The 16,350-nt window shown below is 46.5% G+C and overlaps 1 protein-coding gene across 1 annotated transcript in view; it reads right to left on the bottom strand.

Moving 5' to 3' along the window:
• The window catches only part of ANKS1A (ankyrin repeat and sterile alpha motif domain containing 1A), a 184,781-nt gene that overhangs the window by 20,665 nt on the left and 147,766 nt on the right, over positions 1 to 16,350 (bottom strand). The window contains exon 19 of the mRNA XM_015423975.1: positions 52 to 201. Coding sequence (XP_015279461.1) covers positions 52 to 201 — 150 coding nt within the window. The remainder of the gene's footprint in view (positions 1 to 51; positions 202 to 16,350) is intronic.

Raw genomic sequence — 16,350 nt, 5'->3', positions numbered from 1 at the left:
ACACCACATATCTAAATCTTGATTTTAACTGGAGTTATGTTGAATGCTCACATTAACTAGTTCTAGCTCCCAAAGGTTTTTCACAGAGTCTATAGAACTGTAGCCACTTGACAGAAATGATTGAATGTAATCCTGCAGTCCCAGGGAATCAAGCCAAGCAGGAACAGAAGGCTGAGTCCCATCACAGCCCAGGGATTTTACCTGTGAAAAGTGCAAGACAAAAAAAAATCAGTTGTGTGAGTGTATTTCAAAATGAACCAAAAGGAAAGGCAGGATATAAATGTTTTAATAATAAATATTTCAAGAACTGAGGAAAATTTTAAAGCAGTTATGGAACTCAATATAGCTGAAGCAATTAACATTAGTAAGCGTTCACAAAATTCTGCAAATCCCTGTGAAGAAATATGAAGTCCACTGCAGAAATGAAACATGGGGATTATTAGCATGTTACAAGCAAGCATACAACTGAACCCCAGCAACCCTCCAACCAAGAATAGCTGGTTTAGGAGCAGCAATTTAAATAACAGAAGCAGCAGCATAGGGTTCTCAACCCTTTCCCCTATCTGCTGCTTTTCTGCTCTAAGCTGCCTCCCAAACTTCTATTTATCTCAGAATTTATCCCATGGACTGTTTCTCTCTCCAAATCACCATAGCATCTCCAGGGTTGGGGGGAAGGCAGGTTGCCAGGGTTCAGTCGCATGACTGTATGAGAGTTCATGTGCTGGCCTGAAGTCAGAGTTCAGATCCTGTATAGCTAAGTGTTTCCAGGTGTTAATAAATCCGAATTCTGAATATGACACATTGATCAGAGAGAAAAAGAACAAATCCAGAACACACCAGTCAAATCTAGCAAGCTAATGTACCTTTTATTGGTTTGTTAATTATATAGTCCATAATCAGGAACTCATTCTGAGATATGTGCATAAAACTGGGGTTCATCATCAACCTTCTGTGCAGTCCCACATGGGGATTGCGCCATAAGCAGGCCTGCCACTGGAGAGGTTTTTACAGCTAAAAGCTTCCAGGGGGTGCTGTGCACCATAGCCAGAAGCTTTTTCCCACCTAAGAACTACATGCTCCTGCACAGCAGTGCCCCCACTCTCAGTTCCTCTTTTACAGCTGAAAGAGAAGCTTGTCTTTTTGGAGTATCCAGTTTTTCACATTGGGCGGGCAGCCCTGGCACCCTTACCAGAGGGATTACCAGAGGGATTAGCCACTAGCCCTTTGGGGCCTCAGTATCCTACTCCTAAGCCGTATACTCCACAACAGGGTTATCACAGGCGTAAAGGTTCCAGCCGGCCTAGGTTGACCCACCAACCGCCTCCTCCCAGAGAGGCAGCCCCATCTCAGAAATCTTCCTTCTGACTAGGAGCAGTTTCCACTCCTGTTAAGTTTGGAGACAAGCTAGTTCAGTTTTACGCTGCCTGGGAGGCTATTACCTCCAATGAGTGGGTTTTGTTCATAGTGAGACTAGGTTATAGGTTAGCATTTTAAGTCTGTTTCTCCATGTTTGTTGCCCTGAGGGGGTATTTAGCCAGGCAGCATTGGACCTGTCTCCAGCTTTAACTGCACTAATTGATAAGGGTGTGATTGAGGAGGTGTCAAGAGCCCCAGGAACCCAAGGATTTTTTCTCCCGTATGTTCCTAGCGGATAATGGAGCTAGGCCCATTCTAGACCTCAGAAGTTTGAATATTTTTCTTTATGTATCTAAGTTTCACATGGTTTCCATTCCTGCAGTTTTACAATGATTAAAGTTTAACAGTTGGTTAACTGTTACTGACTTGAAAGATGCCTACTTTCACATTTCAATCCATCCTCAACACTGCAAATTCCTATGCTTTTCATGTGGAACATGAAGTGTTCCAGTACACGGCCCTGTCCTTTGGTCTGGCCATGGTGCCCAGGGAATTTTCAAAGTATTTAGCTCCAGTGATTGCCCTACCTTTATATGCAAGGTTGCCATATACTCCTTTACTTAGATGGTTGGCTGTTGGTGGTAGACTCCAGAGACCAATTATTGAGGCATTGCTCCCTAGTCCTGGAGACTTGCCAAAGATTGGAACTCCTTGTGAACTGGGAGAGGTCCTCTTTAGACCCATCCCAGAGGGTACAATTTATTGGGGCCATGTTGGATTCCTTAGCAGGAAAAGGGGTTTTTGCCCCCTGACGGAGTGTAAGCCATCTCTGTTTTAGTTAGACAGTTTAGATCAAGCTAGTTACAGTCAGTTCAAAAAATCCTTTGCCTTTTGGGGTATATGGTTTCTATGATGGCAGGCTTGCCCCTCACCAGGTTACATATGTGGCCTCTGCAGCTCTGATTTCTGTCTTGCTACAAAGCTGATTTACATGCCCAATGACATATGTTTTCTATTCCCAGACTTACTGTAGAGCTTGTTTACACACCCAATGGCATAAGTTTTCTATTCCCAGATCAGTCATGGTGGATTTGCCATGGCAATCTATCCTAGGGCATTTCCTTTGGAGTTCCTGAGCATGAAGCCGTCCTTACTACAAACACTTTGCTCATGGGATGGGGTGCCCATTGTGAGGAATTGTCTGCCCAGGGTACAAGTTCAAAAGATGAGAAGCAGCTTCATGTTAATGTGCTAGAGTTGCAGGCAGTTTGTCATGCCCTTAGCTGTTTTTCAGATATCCTGCAGAACCAGTCCATTCTTGTACAGACAAAGCTGTTACAATGTTTTATTTAGCATAACTCATTAGCATATGCCACACCCCCTGACATCACCAGAAGTGTGTCATAAGGCCACACCCCCTGACATCACCGGAAGTGTGTCATAAGGCCACATACCCCGCCCCTAACGGTCCCAGCCACCGCCGGCCTTGCAGCTCCACTGCCAAGCCCCATGAGGGGCCCGGCGGTGGACCTGCAAGGCCGGCGGGAGTGCAAGGAAGCAACTTACCCTCCCTCTTCTCCTGCCTCCTCCTGGCTGAATGAGGGCTGGAAGTGGGGCGGCTGGAAGCAGGGGGCGGGGCTTCGTCATGTGCCTCGCCCCCCGTACCTCACCCGGGGGAACTGCGACCCCCCCGATATGACCTCTGATTTTAACCCTGGCTGGTCCCAACCCCCCCCTTAAAACACGTCTGCCTAAACTGGAAAGGTGGGGGAATTATGGGGTTTTGCAAAGTCAGTTTTAAAATAAAAAAGAAGCACAAAGATCACAGCAGAAGGACACCCCTCCACCAGCTCCTACCCATGACGAGGTTTACAGACGCTTGAAGCTATAGCTGGGAAGTTTGGCAGCCCCGCCCTCTGCTTCCTGCTCTCAGAGGCAGCCCCACCCTCTGCTCTTTATACTCCCACGGACCCCCTAAACAGTTACATCCTCCTAATTCTATTCAGCTCTATAATCTTAGAAGGGTGTAAATCTACTTAGATTTACATCAAACGCCACCTGGATTAGTTTTACTGCATGTATTGTATTGTTTTAATTGTTAAATTGTTTAAACAGGATTTAACTCTTGATTGATATGTACTTGTTGGACACTGAACACCACCCCGAACCTTTTGGGGGATGGTGGTCTATATAATAATAATGATAATAATAATAAACTGATATATATAATTGCCCTAACGCATTGGCCATTTCCAGCTCCCCCACTGGCTGTGCTGTGCGCTCCATCAGCCATTGGCCCATCAACTGCCACTCAAGAGTACCTGCGTGCCATTGGCTGGGTGCTGGGTCCGCTCCTCTCCCCCGCCAAGCCTGGACACTCTTCCTTCACAGAGTTAACTATCAAAACAGCAGACTTTCCTGATGAAGACACTTCTCCTGCTTGGCTCCTGTGGGACTAACTTTTCCCTCAGTGACTGTTGCTAGGCAACCAAGGTTGGTTCTGTCAGTAAAAAGGCAAAGACAGGAGGCCCTTTCCAGGCCTTTGTGGGGAACTCATTGGGGCCCATCCTGACTAGGGTTGCCAGCTCCAGGTTGGGAAATTCCTGGATATTTTGTGATGGAGTCTACAGAAGCCAGAGTTTGGGAAGGGGAGAGGCCTCCGCTGAATAGAATGCCATAAAGCCCACCCTCCAAAGCAGTTGTTTTCTCCAGGGGGGAGAGATCTGTTGTCTGGAGTTCAGTTGTGATACCCAGTGATTGTCAGGCTCCACCTGGAGGTTGGCTACCCTAGACATAGCAGTTAGCACTTCAGAGCAGGTTCCTGCTATGGAAGTTGAGTGGGTGATTTCGGATCAGTCACAGACTTTTAGCCTAACCTACTTCACAGGGTTGTTGTGCAGATCAAAAGGGGGGAGGAGAATGATGTAAGCTGTTTTGATGTCCTCTGTGAAGACTGTACTTTTCCTCCTGGGGAACCACTGCTGCCAATCTCCAGGTGAGGGCTGGATATCACTCAGAATTAAAACTGCTCTCCAGACGGCAGAGATCAGCTTCCCTGGAAAAAATAGCTGCTTTGCAGGGTGGACTCTGTGTCGTCATACCCTGCTAAGGTTGCTTCCCTCCTGCTTGGGTCCCCACTGCAGAGAAAGATTGCAGTTCTCCTAGGTAGAGGCTGCAGGTGGGGAGGAGGGGAGAGATGGAAAGCTGAAGTCAGAGGGGCAGATAAAGGTAGATTGATGGTTGCCTGGGAAGGAGATAGGGTTGCCACCTCCAGATTGGGAAATTCCTGGAGATATGAGGGGTGGACCCTGGAGAGGGTGGGGCTTGTGGAGGGGTGGGACCTCAGACAGGTACAATGCCATAGACTCTACCCTCCAAACCAGCCATTTCCTCCTGGGGAACTCACTGTTGCCACTCTCCAGGTGAGGGCTGGAAATCACTCAGAATTAAAATTGCTTTTCCTGGAGAAACGGTAAGCTCTATGTCATTATACCCTGCTGAGGTCACCACAGCAAATTGACACTGAGTGCCCAAGGCCAGGGCACCCGTCTAGAGCCTCTTTCTAGAGCTCGTTGTATCTATTTCCACAATGAGACATAATAATAATAATAAAATAATGATGATGATTATGATGATAATAATAGGAGATGGCAGGGAATGAAAGCTTGCACTTTACCACTGAGCTACAGCCGCTCTGCTCCATAGCCTCTCTGCTATAGCTGGTCTGGTCAGTCTGCTGCTATGGCGAATCTACTACTGGCTTTTATCTCATGACAAACCAGTCAACAAATCTGTGTGCAGAGTCTGGGCCTATTCTAGTTGTCATCTTCCAGTCATAAAATGTGTAGTTTGCTCAAAAGCTGGAGCAATGTCTTTTTCCTTACACATTGCTACACCTGATCCACTATTTGGCCCCAATATTTCACCCTGACTCATGTTTAAATAATTCAAAAAGAATGTTGTTTGTTGTTCAGTCACACAGTCGAGTCCGACTCTTTGAGACCCCATGGACCACATCACACCAGGCCCTCCTGTCTTCCGTCGTGCTCCGGAGTTTGCTTAATTTCATGTTCGTTGCCTCGATAACACTGTCTAACCATCTCATCCTTTGCCGTCCCCTTCTTCTTTTACCTTCAATCCTTCCCAGCATCAGGGTGTTCTCCAGTGAGTGCTCCCTTCTCATTCGGTGGCCAAAGAATACCCCTGATTTATTACTATGCCCTGATTTATTACTATGCCCGGGGATTAGAGCAGATAGGAACCATTTGCTTCTCCTATAAAATGGTCTGTCCATTCACAATCCAAGAGAGCAAGATGTCCTAAAATTACTTGGCTGTACTGTGTTCGTTTGTGGAAAATATGTACCATATTAACCTTAGGAAGAGTACGTGCTGCCTGGAGCAGTTTTCTGCGGTGCTGTGGGTCGCTAATACCAATGTCCCGGAGATCCTGATCTTCCATAACATTACAGCCCTGCAGAAAGACAAGAGACCAACATAGGAAAAAGACGCAGTAGAAACACAGAAATTAAACCCAGCATTCTCTCATTTCATTCCAAACTAGGAAGGTCTCTCAAGCAGCTGTATACCATCATACTCTTCTCCTTGTTGAGCACAGAGCCATAAACTGTTCTCTTCTTACATGACTACTGCTGCCTCTACTCATAGCCATCCCATTCCTAGAGTGTGCACTAGGGAGAACTGGATAACCTGTGTGGTGCAGTGGTTAGAGTGTCAGACTACGGTCTGGGAGATCCAGGTTCAAATCCCCACACTGCCATGGAAACCTGTTGGGTGACTTTAGCCCAGTCACATTCTCTCAGCCTAACCCGCTGTGATGGACTGCAAAGGAAAGCAGTTTTTTTGAAATGCTGCTTGTATCAAGAGAGTCAGGGAGTTCAAGATTTAATCTTCCCTGGAGAGAAGAGCTTGATTGGCTGCTCTATTCACTGATTGGCCAACATCAGCTGAGAGAGAAAATAAAACAGCCGATCTGGAGAGAAAAGAGGTCTCTGCAAAATTGGTCTTATGCTGTTTGGTCTGAAAACTAATGTCTGGATCAGTAGCCAGAGGATTTGGCTTCTGAGGGAAGAGACATTTGGGAATCAGTGTTTTCTGATAGGCAATAAGAAAAGTATTTCTACAAAGAGAAAAAGAGAAACCCCAGTGTCTTAGAGATATTAAGATCACTCTGAGAGAGAACTTTAAATTATCAGTCAGAAAACCTACAAAACAGCCTTATACAGACAAAGAACACTGGAAAAGGAAAAGAATACTGGCAGAAGGTCTGGGTAGTTAGAGAGAACTCCCAAAGAAGTTATTACTTCTTAGTGACAATATTTATTTATTTAATTCAATTTGTATCCTGCCCTTCCTGCCGAGGTGGCCTCAGGGCGGCTTACATTAAAAAGTTAAAATGCATTAAAACACAAATTCATTAAACAAAATACACATCATAAAAACTCGTATACATGACAATAACAGATAACAAATAAGTGCAGTTAAAGTGCTAGTGGTGATAACAATACATCATGATCCCTATAGGCCATGATGTAGCAAATGTAACAAAAAAATTATCGCCAGAGGCTGTTGCTGTTGACATCACAGGCTGTTGCTGTTGGCATAGAGGGCCTCACCCCAGTTCAGGTGTTATTGGTAGCGGCTCCTAATCAAAGGCCTGGTGGAAGAGCTCCATTTTGCAGCCCCTGCGGAACTGTAAGGAGTCCCGCAGGGCCTTGATGTCTTCTGGGAGCTCATTCCACCAGTATGGAGCCGCTACAGAGAAGGCCCTGGCCCTGGTAGAGGCCAATTTTGCGTACTTCGGTCCAGGGAGGGTCAAGTGGTTTTGCAACCCCAACCTCAGTGCTCTCTGGGGAACATGCAGGGAAAGACAGTCCCTCAGGTAGGCAGGTCCCAAACAATATAGGGCTTTAAAGGTCAAAACCAGCACCTTGAAGCAGATCTGGTATGCTATCGGCAGCCAGTGCAGTAGCTTCAGCACTGGCTGGATGTGCTCCTGCACAGGGAGACTCATCAACAGCCTGGCTGCCGCATTTTGCACCAGCTGCAGCTTCCGGATTTGTGACAAGGGCAGCCCCACGTAGAGAGCATTACAGTAGTCCAATCTCGAGGTGACCATTGCATGGAACACTGTTGCCAGATCATTGCATTTTAGGAAGGGAACCAACACCTAATCAGTCAAAGATGGTAAAATGATGACCCTTGGCACTTGCACCAGCTGCGCCCCATCAAAGGTCAGGAGTGGGATCCCTACCCCCGGTCCACTCCGACTCAGGCACAGGACCTCCGTCTTCATTGGATTCAATTTCAATCAGCTCAGGAGATTAACTTTCTGCCAGTGAAAGGGGTTGGGAAGAGAACCTTGGTCTGTGATAAAGGGGAGAAGCTTAGGCACCTCAGGAATTACTGAAAATCTGTATTATCTAAACGAAAACCCCCTAGAGTCGGATTTAACTAGCTTTCAAGCAAGGGAAACCTTTACCTTACTTTTACCTGTGCTGAAATATACCAAAGTACCTCTGAAAGAAAGAAATAGAAAGCCTTGAAACAAAACTACAAATACACTCTCCTGAACGTTCTAAGAATTCAACTCGGTATATATTTGAAAGCTTTTTATCTCAGCAATCTCAAAACCATGACTATTCCTATTATACATATATTCCCTGCCAGTTTAATAAAATCGTTAATCCATTTTTGAAAGTTAATTTGCCTCAAGTGCCATTTCTCAAGGGTTTAAAGAAAACTGGACAGCTCCTGTATTTTCAGTAGAGTTCCTGAGCTGAAAAAAACCCTAAACTAAATATCTAAACATAGGGTGGAACAGTCCAGTCTTTTATGTCAAAGAATATACACACGCTACTGTAAAGCAACTCTGTTACCTCCCCAGATATACCTGTGCTAAACTTGCTCTCTCCAAAAGACTCGGGGGGACCTGGCAACCAGAAAGGCAGTAAGACCAGGGTCTCACACCCCACATTGGTCTGTCATGGGCAGGCAACACAGAGCCAAAAAAGACTCCATTTTGACCCAGCCTGACAGACTCAGGAGGAACCAAGCCAAATAGGAGCACCGAGAGCAGGGGTCATTTCATAGAAAAAGAGCAGGGGGCGGGGCTTCGCCATGTGCCCCCCCGTACCTCACCCGGGGGAACTGCGATCCCCCGCGATCCCCCCGAAATAACCTCTGACCGAGAGCAAGCACGTACACAGGATCCCATGACTGCTACAATCAGCAGAGATAGCCATCCTACTAATCCCTAAATCCTATCTCCTCTGACCCCGGCACCACCCTAGTAAACTGCATTGTCTCCTTCGAAGTAATTTCGAGGGTCTAGCACTCTTCCCTGCCCAACATCAAGCCACTGACACACAGAAACACAAACACTGGTGACTTTCCAAACCTTGGAAGTTTAAGCCAAGCATCCTGCATGTACCCAGCTTAAACCGGCTACTCATTACACCCTGGGCCAGCCCACCCCTGGCTCCCTAAAATGTATTTAAACTGGCACTCTGCACCCCAACCTTTGTACAGCTCTTGGGCACCCATAAGACTGTATCCTCGGACTCCGTCAGCCTTTGACATGAACCGCTTGTCGGCTGTGTCCTCCTTCCACCATGTGGATTCCGGACTTCTGAATCAGTTGAATGTTGCCCTAATCTAAAACCAACCCCTTCTTGTCACTATTGATCATCTCTCTGTTTCTTAGCTCTGCATGTGTTGATCTGTTGCTATTATTTTTGTGTGAGTAGTGTGAACTTTGCATTTATTCACAATAAAACTCCATTTATTCAATCAAAGGTCCCTTCCATTGGTAACCCTTGCAATTTTACCCTCGTATACATAGAGTATTAAAGAGCTCTTGTACATGTACTGCCCTGCATGTCTGTAATCAGACCCTGGCAATCCGTGTAACAACTCAGTCACTGAAGGGAACTGAAGATTTGGTGGGAAAAAATCTGCCAGACAGTTGGGGAGATTGTTGTGAGGATAAAATTGAAGAGGAGAGAATGTTGTAAGCCACTTTGGGTACCCACTGGGGAGAAAAGAGGGGTGCAAATGAAGTAATGAACAAACGTATTCTATTGGAAAACTGCAATTGAATGGGAGGACAGAGAGTGGAGTAACGTTTCCCCCCATGAATATTTTCCCGTCACTAGGTACCTAGTGCAAACAGAGGTTGGCTTTGCTTGTATGTACCTTGCGCTGGGCACCAGGGACAGATTAGGGATCCTGCTGGTGTACCATCTGCCTAATTTACCAGCAGGGTCTCTGGCTGAGCTGACCGAAGCGGTGTCAGAATTGGTGCTGAGAACCCTAAGGATGATTGTTCTTGGGGATTTCAACATACATGCTGAAGTTGCCTTGTCAAGTCAGGCTCAAGACTTCAGGGCTGCCATGTCAATGATGGGTCTGTCTCAGGTTGTAATGGGCCCGACAGATAAAAAAAGAACATACGCTGGACCTTCTTTTCTGCACTGAGAGGCTTGCCAGTGATCTAATTAGGGGGCTAGAAGTTTGGCCTTTGTGGTAGTAAGATCACTAATTTCTGAAGACACAGTTCAGCTTGCTGCCTCCTCCCTGCAGGGGTGGTGGACTAATTTGGATGATCTGCCCTCAGAGATTAACAGATCCTGTTGGGTTTCCGGCCAGCTCCAGGGGATTTTAAAACCTCCCTGGTGACTGTGCAGGCCCCCATAGCTGCATGGAATGGTGGCCTGACTGCGGTCATAAACACAGTTGATCCTTGGCATCCTCTTCCATGTTCTGTGAGGCCCCCAACTACTTTGTTTACCAAGGAGTTAAGTGACATGAAGCGAACTAGAAGACAACTAGAGCAACTTTGGCAGAAGACTTGAAATGAATCAGACAGAACATGACATAAAGCCCATTTGCAGGCCTATGATGTAGTGGTGATAGCAGTGGAAAAGACTTTCTCTTCTGTCACCATTGTGTCAGCAGGCTCTCGTTCAGCTCAATTTAAAGTGGTTTGGCACTCGATAACACCAAAGTCTGCACCGGTGATGAAAATTTGGCCCCCAGCTCTGATGCTTTTGGAAGGTTCTTTGACAAATTCTCTCTCATCTGTTCCAACTTGGAGGCCAAGTTGAGTGTAGATCTGGTACCTATGGTATCAGAAGCACCTGCTTGTCCTTTTGTTATGGTTAATTTCAGATTGATCCTGCCAATGAATGCTGACAGAGTCCTTTGGAGTGTGAGGGTCACCATGTGTGCTCTGAACCCATGGCCATCATGGCTTTTAAAATCTTGCTTGGACAAGGTATTGGAACCATTAGTGAAAATCATCAACTCCTTCCTGATTGAGGGGACTCTCCGTAGGCCTTTGAAAGAGGCATTATGAGACCTCTGCTCAAAAAGCTTCAATGACTAGGGATGAGGTAGCCAATTACAGGCCAGTTTCCAAATTACTTTTTTTCCAGGGGAAGGTGGTAAAGTGTGTGGTGGCAGAGCAGCTCCAGGCCTGGGTTTGGTATAGAGACAGCAGCAACTGCACTGGTGGCTGATCTTTGTTTAAAGGTAGACAGGGACAATCTTCCCTGTTGATACTGTTGGACCTCACAGCAGTTGACCGCTTCATACATATCCATAGCCTTGAATATGGATTTGGAATTAAGGCCAAAGCACTTCAGTGGTTTCACTCTTTTCTGTCTGATTGGTCACAGAGACTCCACCAGAGGTACAGAATCAACTGGGTGGAATTTGTCTTGTAGGGTACCACAGGGGTCTAGTCTCTTTCCTATGAGATTGTCCAGAATCCTGTCTTACACAGTGGCCAACCAGTTCTTCTGGACGGCCAACAACAGGGCATAGAAGCTGAGGCCTTCCCCCTGATGATGCCTCCTGGCTCTGGGATTCAGAGGGTTAGTGCCTCTGAAGTGAAGGTTCCCCTCAGTCACCATGGCTAGCAGCTATTGATAAACATCCTCCATGAATCTACCTAATCCCCTTTTAAAGCTGTTTATTACTGTGGTCATCACTACATCTTCTAGCAGTGAATTCCATATTTTAATCACTCTCTGTGTAAAGTAGCATTTCCTTTTGTCCATCCTGAACCTACTGCCCATCAGTTTCACTGGATGCCCTCAAGTTCTAGTGTTTTGGGAGAGGGAGAAAAAAATATCTTTCTCAACTCTCTCCATCCCATGCATAATTTTATAAACCTCTATCATGTCCCCCCCAGTCATCTCTTTGCTAAACTGAAAAGTCCCAGACTCTTCAGCCTTTCCTCATAGGGAAGGTGCTCCAATCCCCTAATCATCTTGGTTGCCCTCCTCTGTACTTTTTCCAGTCGTCAATATGTAGTTGACACCCATCTCTATATTTCATTGTCCAAGCCTCCAGATGCATCCGTCTTAGTTCTGAACCAGTGCTTAGAGGCTATAGTCAGGTGGCTAAGGCACAACAAACAGACAAGACAGAGATAATGCTGGTCAGGAAGAGTGATATTCTAGAGGCACTGAATCTACTTGTCTATATGGAGTGACACTGGCTTTTTCACAGCAGATTAAGATCTTGGGGGTCCTTAGGGACCACACCTTGATGTTTGAAAAGCAAGCTGGCATGGTGGCCCAGGAACGCCTTCTACCAGCTGCATTTGATTTGCCAAGTTTTCATTACCTAGAGGCAGCTAATCAGGCCACGCTGATCCATGCTTCTGTAACCTCACTGTTAGATTACTGCAATGTGCTCTATATGGGGCTGCCCTTGAAGACAACCCTAGACACTACAACTGGTCCAGAATGCAGCAGCGCAACTATTGTCTGGGACTAGCTGCCACAAACATCTATATGTCTAATTCCCAACATGCCCCCTCTGTGCAGATATCTAAATCTGCAAATCTGGGGCACATGGAGGGAAAAGAGATTATCCTGCACATGTGAGTCACTGCCCAAGTGTGCAGAAAAATCTAAAAACTTCAAAAAAACGTAAGAGGGAGTTTAAAACCACCCAAAAAGTAGAACAGCATTCACTGTGCCTGCGTAGAGGACAAGCCAGGAGAAGATGCTGGAGAGCCCTAGGGAGGCTGCCACCACCGTTTGGAATGCCAGGAGAAGCAGTTGCAGCCGCAAAGACAACCGCTGCAGCTATAACCACCCCAGCCAATGCTCCACCAGAAGGACAGAGCTGCCACTCGCTTCACCCCTCCGCCGACTGACATCCATTGGCCTTTGCCTCACTCCACAAGGGAAGGAGGCGTCTCAGTTAAGCCAGGCTGCACCCCATCCCCTCGGCCAGTGCCTGAGGCTCTCCCGGCTGCTGCCTCTTTCTCCACTGTGGACCTAGATGCAGCCGCTGCCGCCCAGCCTGGGCCTGCTCCTCTGTGCGCTCAGCAGGGACGGCAAGCACCGGATCAAGTGAGGCACTGCTGAGGGGTCAGGTGGGCTGGCCTGGCTGGAGGGGACGGGAGGGGAGAGAAAGGGAAAGCTGCCAGGAGGTGCTTAGACTCCCAGAGGGAGAGGGGCACAAAGGTGGGGGAATGCCCCCTCCCCACAAGTTTCTCCCTTCCCAAACAGGCCACAGGACACCCCCCCCAACTCCCCAACGGGACCTCAGAGCTTGCAGTTTCCAAAACATTCCATGGCTCCTCCAGAAGTTGGCACTTCCTCTTCGGCCACTGAATAGTCTTCCAAACTTCCTCCTTCTCTTGCCCCCCCTGCCCCCCCAAAAAACTTGTGGAGAGACTGTATCCCTTCCTCCTCTTTGCTTCCTTCCCTCTTCCTCCTCTAACAATCTTCCCCCTCTTTCCCCCTCGCCTTCTCGGTCAACCTACCCCCATCTCTTTTGCCTTCCTCCTCTCCCCACCTACCCCCCCCCGCCCTTGGCACTCCAGTTACCCCACCTTTACAGCTCTCCCTATCTGGCACCCCACTACCCATCCATCCTTGGCATTCACTCACCCCCACCCTTGCTCTCTTCCCACCAACCCCCCACCTTTGGCACCCCCTCCCCCCCTAACCTTGCTGTTCTCCCCACTTCCCTACCCGCTGAGATAGCTCTGCCTGCTAGATCACAGAAGCTAAGCAGGGTCTGCCTTTGTTAGTCCTTGGATGGGAGACCACCAAGGAAATCGAGGGTTGCTATGTGAAGGACGGTCATGGCAAACCAGCTCTGTTAGTCTCTGGCCTAGGAAACTCACAGGTTTGCCACAAGTTGCCTGTGATTTGACAGCACTTCCCACCACTAATGGTTGGAGAATAAAATTAGGATCTGGAAGACCCAGATTTAAATCCCTGCTCTGCCAAGAACCCCCCCCCCCAGCATAACATACAGTGAACTTCTAGAACTCACTGCAACAAGTTTGGCAATACAGGCCAGTTTCTTAGATGGCTTCAGAAGGAAGGACTTCTTCACACTAATGTAAGAACTCGCTTATACCCCAGCTTGGTCCCCACTATCGCATGACAATTTTGTCACTGGACAGCAGTGTTGGGGGAGTAGCAGCAAGTCTCCACATTTTTCACTGCTCCTGACAGAGTGAGGCTTTGGTCGCCTGGCGCCTTCCCTGGGCTGAGGGGACAGACAAACAGAGAGAAAGAATAACACTGTATGTAGGGGAGGCTGACAGTACACAAAACCTACACTGCAATTACAAGTTAAATGAAGCCACAACACATTACAGAACATTTCGCTGTGGGTCCCCTCTTGTGTTCTCTGTTCTGAAACAGCTTCATTGGCTGCCATTCTCTTTCCAAGTTCAATTCAAGGTGCTGGTTATGACCTTTAAAACCCTTCATAGCCTGGGATCCACTTATCTGAAGGACCATCTCCTTCCATATATCCCTGTGCATTAGCTACAGTCATGAGGCAGCCATCTGGTGGCTACCCCACCACATAGGGTGGCCCATCTGGCATCAGCCAGAGCCCAGGCCTTTCCCATTGTGCCTTTGACTCTGTGGAATGGGCTCCCTGAAGAGGTGAGCCCCCTCCTCCCACCCGGCAGGAGGTGCTGCAAGTCCTGCCTGTCTGACAGGGCTTTTGTTTATTTAATTTCTAGTCCTCCCTGCCTGCACAGCAGGCTAAGGGTGAGTTACAACATTCTTAAAATATACAAAAGATATTAATAGCACAGTCCTTAAAATCTATCAATTATTAACAATACTGATACAGGAACCATTAAGTGGCGTCAACGACATAATTCAATGAGTAAAAAAAAGACTCCAGCTATGTGTAGCCGTAGATGGAACAAGACAAGATAAGTGAGCGGGTGAGGAAACAGCTATGATGGATTCAAGCAAAGCAGCTAAAGCTGAACAGGGCAGGCCACTGTAATGCCGCCTCAATCATAGGCATGGCAAAACATCTCTGTTTTGCAGGCCCTGCAGAACTGCATTAAATCCCACAGGGTCCAGATCTCAGTAGGGACAGTGTTCCACTAGGCCTATGGTTGAGGGGGTTGAATGGTAGGCATCTTTTAAGGGGGAGAAGGGATTTGGGACTCACTCTTTTATCTTTAATTTAGCTTGGGATATGTCAATGATTACTGTAAGCCATTGTGAACCAAGAGGAAAGGTGGGATATAAATGTTTTAATAAACAAACAAATGCAAGTGTTTATCTGGTTAGCTAGATATGCCTTTTAATTCCAAACCCATGACACAAGCTGAAGAAGCATCTTGGTATTTCCTGCAATTCTAGTGTGAGAGTGAAAAGAAAGGAATCTTATCATAGCTTCCCTGCTGAAAGCTTTTATTTATTTTATTTTATTTTCTCAGATGGCTCTGAAACAGGAAATTGGTACATTGAATAAATGGCTGTATAGCTGGCTTTCTCAGACTAGACTTTATTGTGGGTGTAGGTGTGCCACAGGATTTTATTTATTTCATTTATAGCTCACTTTTCTCAAGATGAGATTCAAGTGGATTACAAAGCCCACAGAAATAGATAGGATATGCATAAGAGTTGCAGATGTAGTGCTTCTCATCAAGGGTTTTCTTCAGACCCTTTACCTGTCTACATTCAGGTCAACAGAAAAAAGAAAACTGTTTCAATTGATAAGAAGGATAGAAAAAGAAAAGGAAGAGCACTTGTGAAATTAAAAAGGCAGGGAGGCCACACTTACAGAATCAGAGAGTAGGGAGGGGCCATACAGGCCATCTAGTCCAACCCCCTGCTCAATGCAGGATCAGCCTAGAGGAGTGGTGGGCAAACTCATTAGTCAAGAGAGCCAAATATCAACAGTACAATGATTGAAATTTATTTTGAGAGCCACATTTTTAAAACTTAAACTATATAGGTAGGTACATTGTTATTAACTTAATTAGGGTACTCCTAAACTGGCCTTTGCTAAAAATGTCCTCAATCTGATTGAGGTACGTTCGCTGAGGTCGACCCCTTCCAACTCTCCCATCCACACTCGTCTTGTATACTTAAGAACATAAGAACATAAGAGATGCCAATGTTGGATCAGGCCAAAGGCCCATCCAGTCCAACACTCTGTGTCACAAAGTGGCCAGAAATACCAGGTGCCATCAGGAGGTCCACCAGTGGGGCCAGGACATTAGAAGCCCTCCCACTGTTGACCCCCCCAAGCACCTCTATATGTCTAAAGTATCCATAAAATTAAATCATGACAATGACTGACAAACACTAATGTGAACAATGGCCTTGCATCTCCTTGGAAAGTTTGTGTAAGTCAGGTTTGTATGTTGTTGTTTTTAATTTTAGGCACGATTCCAGGTTCTCATCAATAAGATGATTTCTCAGTTTACTCTTGATAAGGTTCATGCTTGAAAATGTCTGTTCGCATAAATATGTAGACTCGAATAAGGAAAGAACAGCAAACACTAGTTTTTTCAGTTGATTATATGAGTCAGGAATACTATTCCAAGTGTTAAAAATCAACATATCTTCCTTCTCCAGGTCTTTCAAAGCAGACCACTTGTGCTGTGAACTAAGTTCACATTTGTTTTTCTCCAATATTTCTAGATCAGCACAAAGATGTTCAAATTTCGAGCTCC

This window comes from Gekko japonicus, unplaced genomic scaffold, assembly GCF_001447785.1.
Source record: "Gekko japonicus isolate JY-2015 unplaced genomic scaffold, Gekko_japonicus_V1.1 scaffold370, whole genome shotgun sequence".
NCBI lineage: Eukaryota > Metazoa > Chordata > Lepidosauria > Squamata > Gekkonidae > Gekko > Gekko japonicus.
This window is presented reverse-complemented; position numbering and strand designations above follow the sequence as displayed.